The 2,604-nt window shown below is 62.1% G+C and overlaps 1 protein-coding gene across 1 annotated transcript in view; it reads left to right on the top strand.

Annotated features, from left to right (window-relative positions):
* Positions 1 to 2,604, top strand: part of LOC103807837 (collagen alpha-1(I) chain) — a gene marked incomplete at both ends in the record, with an annotated part of 11,353 nt that overhangs the window by 5,140 nt on the left and 3,609 nt on the right. Inside the window, 10 exons of the mRNA XM_009080587.1 lie at positions 77 to 180; positions 349 to 402; positions 484 to 582; positions 734 to 787; positions 1,447 to 1,500; positions 1,604 to 1,657; positions 1,784 to 1,837; positions 2,078 to 2,122; positions 2,222 to 2,320; positions 2,492 to 2,599. Of these exons, the coding sequence (XP_009078835.1) occupies positions 77 to 180; positions 349 to 402; positions 484 to 582; positions 734 to 787; positions 1,447 to 1,500; positions 1,604 to 1,657; positions 1,784 to 1,837; positions 2,078 to 2,122; positions 2,222 to 2,320; positions 2,492 to 2,599 (725 nt within the window). The remainder of the gene's footprint in view (positions 1 to 76; positions 181 to 348; positions 403 to 483; positions 583 to 733; positions 788 to 1,446; positions 1,501 to 1,603; positions 1,658 to 1,783; positions 1,838 to 2,077; positions 2,123 to 2,221; positions 2,321 to 2,491; positions 2,600 to 2,604) is intronic.

Here is a 2,604-nt window from a genome sequence, read left to right as displayed (position 1 = left end):
CCCTACAAGACACTCTCTGGTCCTGCCTCTGGGTGTTGTCCTGCAGCTGGGTAACCTCTGTCCCCTCTCCCCCCGTCGCAGGGTCCCCCCGGTGAGCGCGGCTCCCCCGGTCCCGTCGGTCCCAAAGGATCTCCTGGTGAAGCTGGACGTCCTGGGGAACCTGGTCTCCCCGGTGCCAAGGTGAGAGTGGCACTGTGTCTGCCAGCAGCAACGACCCACCTGGGCACAGCCACGGGGAGCTGCAGCGCTCTCCACGCCGACAGAGGAGCTGCTTTCCAGGATGCTCCGGTTCTCTGGAGCATCTCCTGGGAAACCTGAGCTTCTCACCCACCTCCTGCTGCCTTGCAGGGTCTGACTGGAAGCCCCGGGAGCCCTGGTCCTGATGGCAAGACTGGTCCACCTGTAAGTTGACCCTGCTGATGTCCCTTCCTCCCCTGGCTCGCCATGGGTCAGCTAACAGCGTGGTGGCTCCTCCCTTGACAGGGTCCAGCTGGTCAAGACGGTCGCCCCGGCCCCCCCGGCCCCCCCGGAGCCAGAGGTCAAGCTGGTGTGATGGGTTTCCCTGGTCCCAAAGGTGCTGCGGTGAGTGGGACCCTCCCTGGGGGGCTGCAATCCTGGTCTATCCAGCCACAGCCACCACCCAGGATGGTGGCTATGGGTGGGCAAGTGGCTCAGGGGATTTGTGAATGTATGTCCCAGTGTCATCATGGGTCTCATCCTGCTCTGTTTTTAGGGTGAGCCTGGCAAACCTGGCGAGAGAGGTGCTCCTGGTCCCCCTGGTGCCGTGGTGAGTATGTGCTGGGGCCAGAGTCACATCCCAGTGTGTTTCATCCCAGTGTGGGGTGGCAGGGGAGAGTCACATCCCAGTGTGTTTCATCCCAGTGTGGGGTGGCAGGGGAGAGTCACATCCCAGTGTGTTTCATCCCAGTGTGGGGTGGCAGGGGAGAGTCACATCCCAGTGTGTTTCATCCCAGTGTGAGGTGACAGGGACCATCAGCCAGGGCATGGGGTGCCAGGGAGTATCATCCAGGGCATGGGGTGGTAGGGAGCATCCCCTCAGTGTGGGGTGGCAGGGAGGATGACATCCCAGTGTGTCTCACTCATCCCAAGTGTGAGGTGGCAGGCAGCATTGCCATGGTATGGGGTGGCAGGGAGGGCCACCTTGGCACAGGGTGGCAGGGATGGGGTGTGAGGTGGCTGAGTGTTGCCAGGGAAGGCTCAGGATGAGGTGTTTGGGATTCCATCCCAGTGGCTCCTGGCAGCTTTGGAGCAGGGACAGCAGGAGGTGATGTGGCCGTGGGCACTTTGCCTCTGTTTCTCCTGCCCTTTGAGGGATGCTGTGACCATGTCCAGGCCCACACCCTGTTTGGGGAGGGGTGGGCAGAGTCCTGTGGGGGCTGCAGGTTGGGGCTGTGCTCTGAGCACCCTCCTCTCCCTCTTCCACAGGGTGCTGCTGGCAAAGATGGTGAAGCTGGTGCCCAAGGTCCTCCTGGCCCTACCGTGAGTATCACTGAGCCTGTGGCCACCCATAGCCATGTTTGGCCACCAGAGAAGGATTTTGGAAGCCCACAGCTCCCCTCCATGCTTGTTCTGTCTCCCCCAGGGTCCTGCTGGAGAAAGAGGTGAACAAGGTCCTGCTGGTGCTCCTGGCTTCCAGGTGAGGGGTGTCCCCTTCCCTGACAGGGGGACAAACTGCTCTGGATGGGGGTGACAATACTCTTTCCTTGTCCCCTTTGGTTGCACATCTCCGTGGTGGCTCATGGCTCCTCTTCTTCCTCCCCAGGGTCTGCCTGGTCCTGCTGGCCCCCCTGGTGAGGCTGGCAAGCCTGGTGAGCAGGTGAGTGTGGGCAATTGGGGACCCTCCCTGTCCCTTCCCCATGTCCCAGCTGTGTCCTGGGGCTGCCGGGGTCCCTCCCAGTGCACCCCCTGGCAATGTGCATCATGTACTGGGGGAGCAATGGTGACTCCAGCCCTGTCACTGGGACTGAAGGACTCCTGGGGACATCCTGGGGACCACTCTGCCCATCCCCAGTGCCACCTCTTCCCTCTCTGACTCCTCCTGTTTCCTCCCACACAGGGTGTCCCCGGAGATGCTGGTGCCCCCGGTCCTGCTGGTGCCAGGGTAAGTGGAACCCCACTATGTCCCTGCTGGTTCTCAGCACTCCAAAGTTCCTGACACCCCTCTGATGGTCTCTGCCCCTCTCCTGTCTCCCCTCTCCAGGGTGAGAGAGGTTTCCCTGGTGAACGTGGTGTCCAAGGCCCCCCCGGTCCCCAAGGTCCTCGTGGTGCTAATGGTGCTCCTGGTAACGATGGTGCTAAGGTAGGTGCCAGGTTGGGACTGTCGGGGTGGTGGGTGACTGTCTTCAGCTCTTGGGGTGCAGTTGTAAAGGGAGGTGGGTTTGGCTTCCCCCCCTTTGGCTGGGGTTGATGCTGGGAGGGATTTGCTGTGCTGGGATCTGGTTAATCCATGTTTTCCATCTCTCCTGCCCAGGGTGATGCTGGTGCTCCCGGAGCCCCCGGGAACCAAGGGCCCCCCGGTCTGCAGGGTATGCCCGGAGAGCGTGGTGCTGCTGGTCTGCCAGGTGCCAAGGGTGACAGAGTACG

The sequence above is a fragment of the Acanthisitta chloris genome, unplaced genomic scaffold, assembly GCF_000695815.1.
Source record: "Acanthisitta chloris isolate BGI_N310 unplaced genomic scaffold, ASM69581v1 scaffold5628, whole genome shotgun sequence".
NCBI classification, from domain to species: Eukaryota; Metazoa; Chordata; class Aves; order Passeriformes; family Acanthisittidae; genus Acanthisitta; species Acanthisitta chloris.
This window is presented reverse-complemented; position numbering and strand designations above follow the sequence as displayed.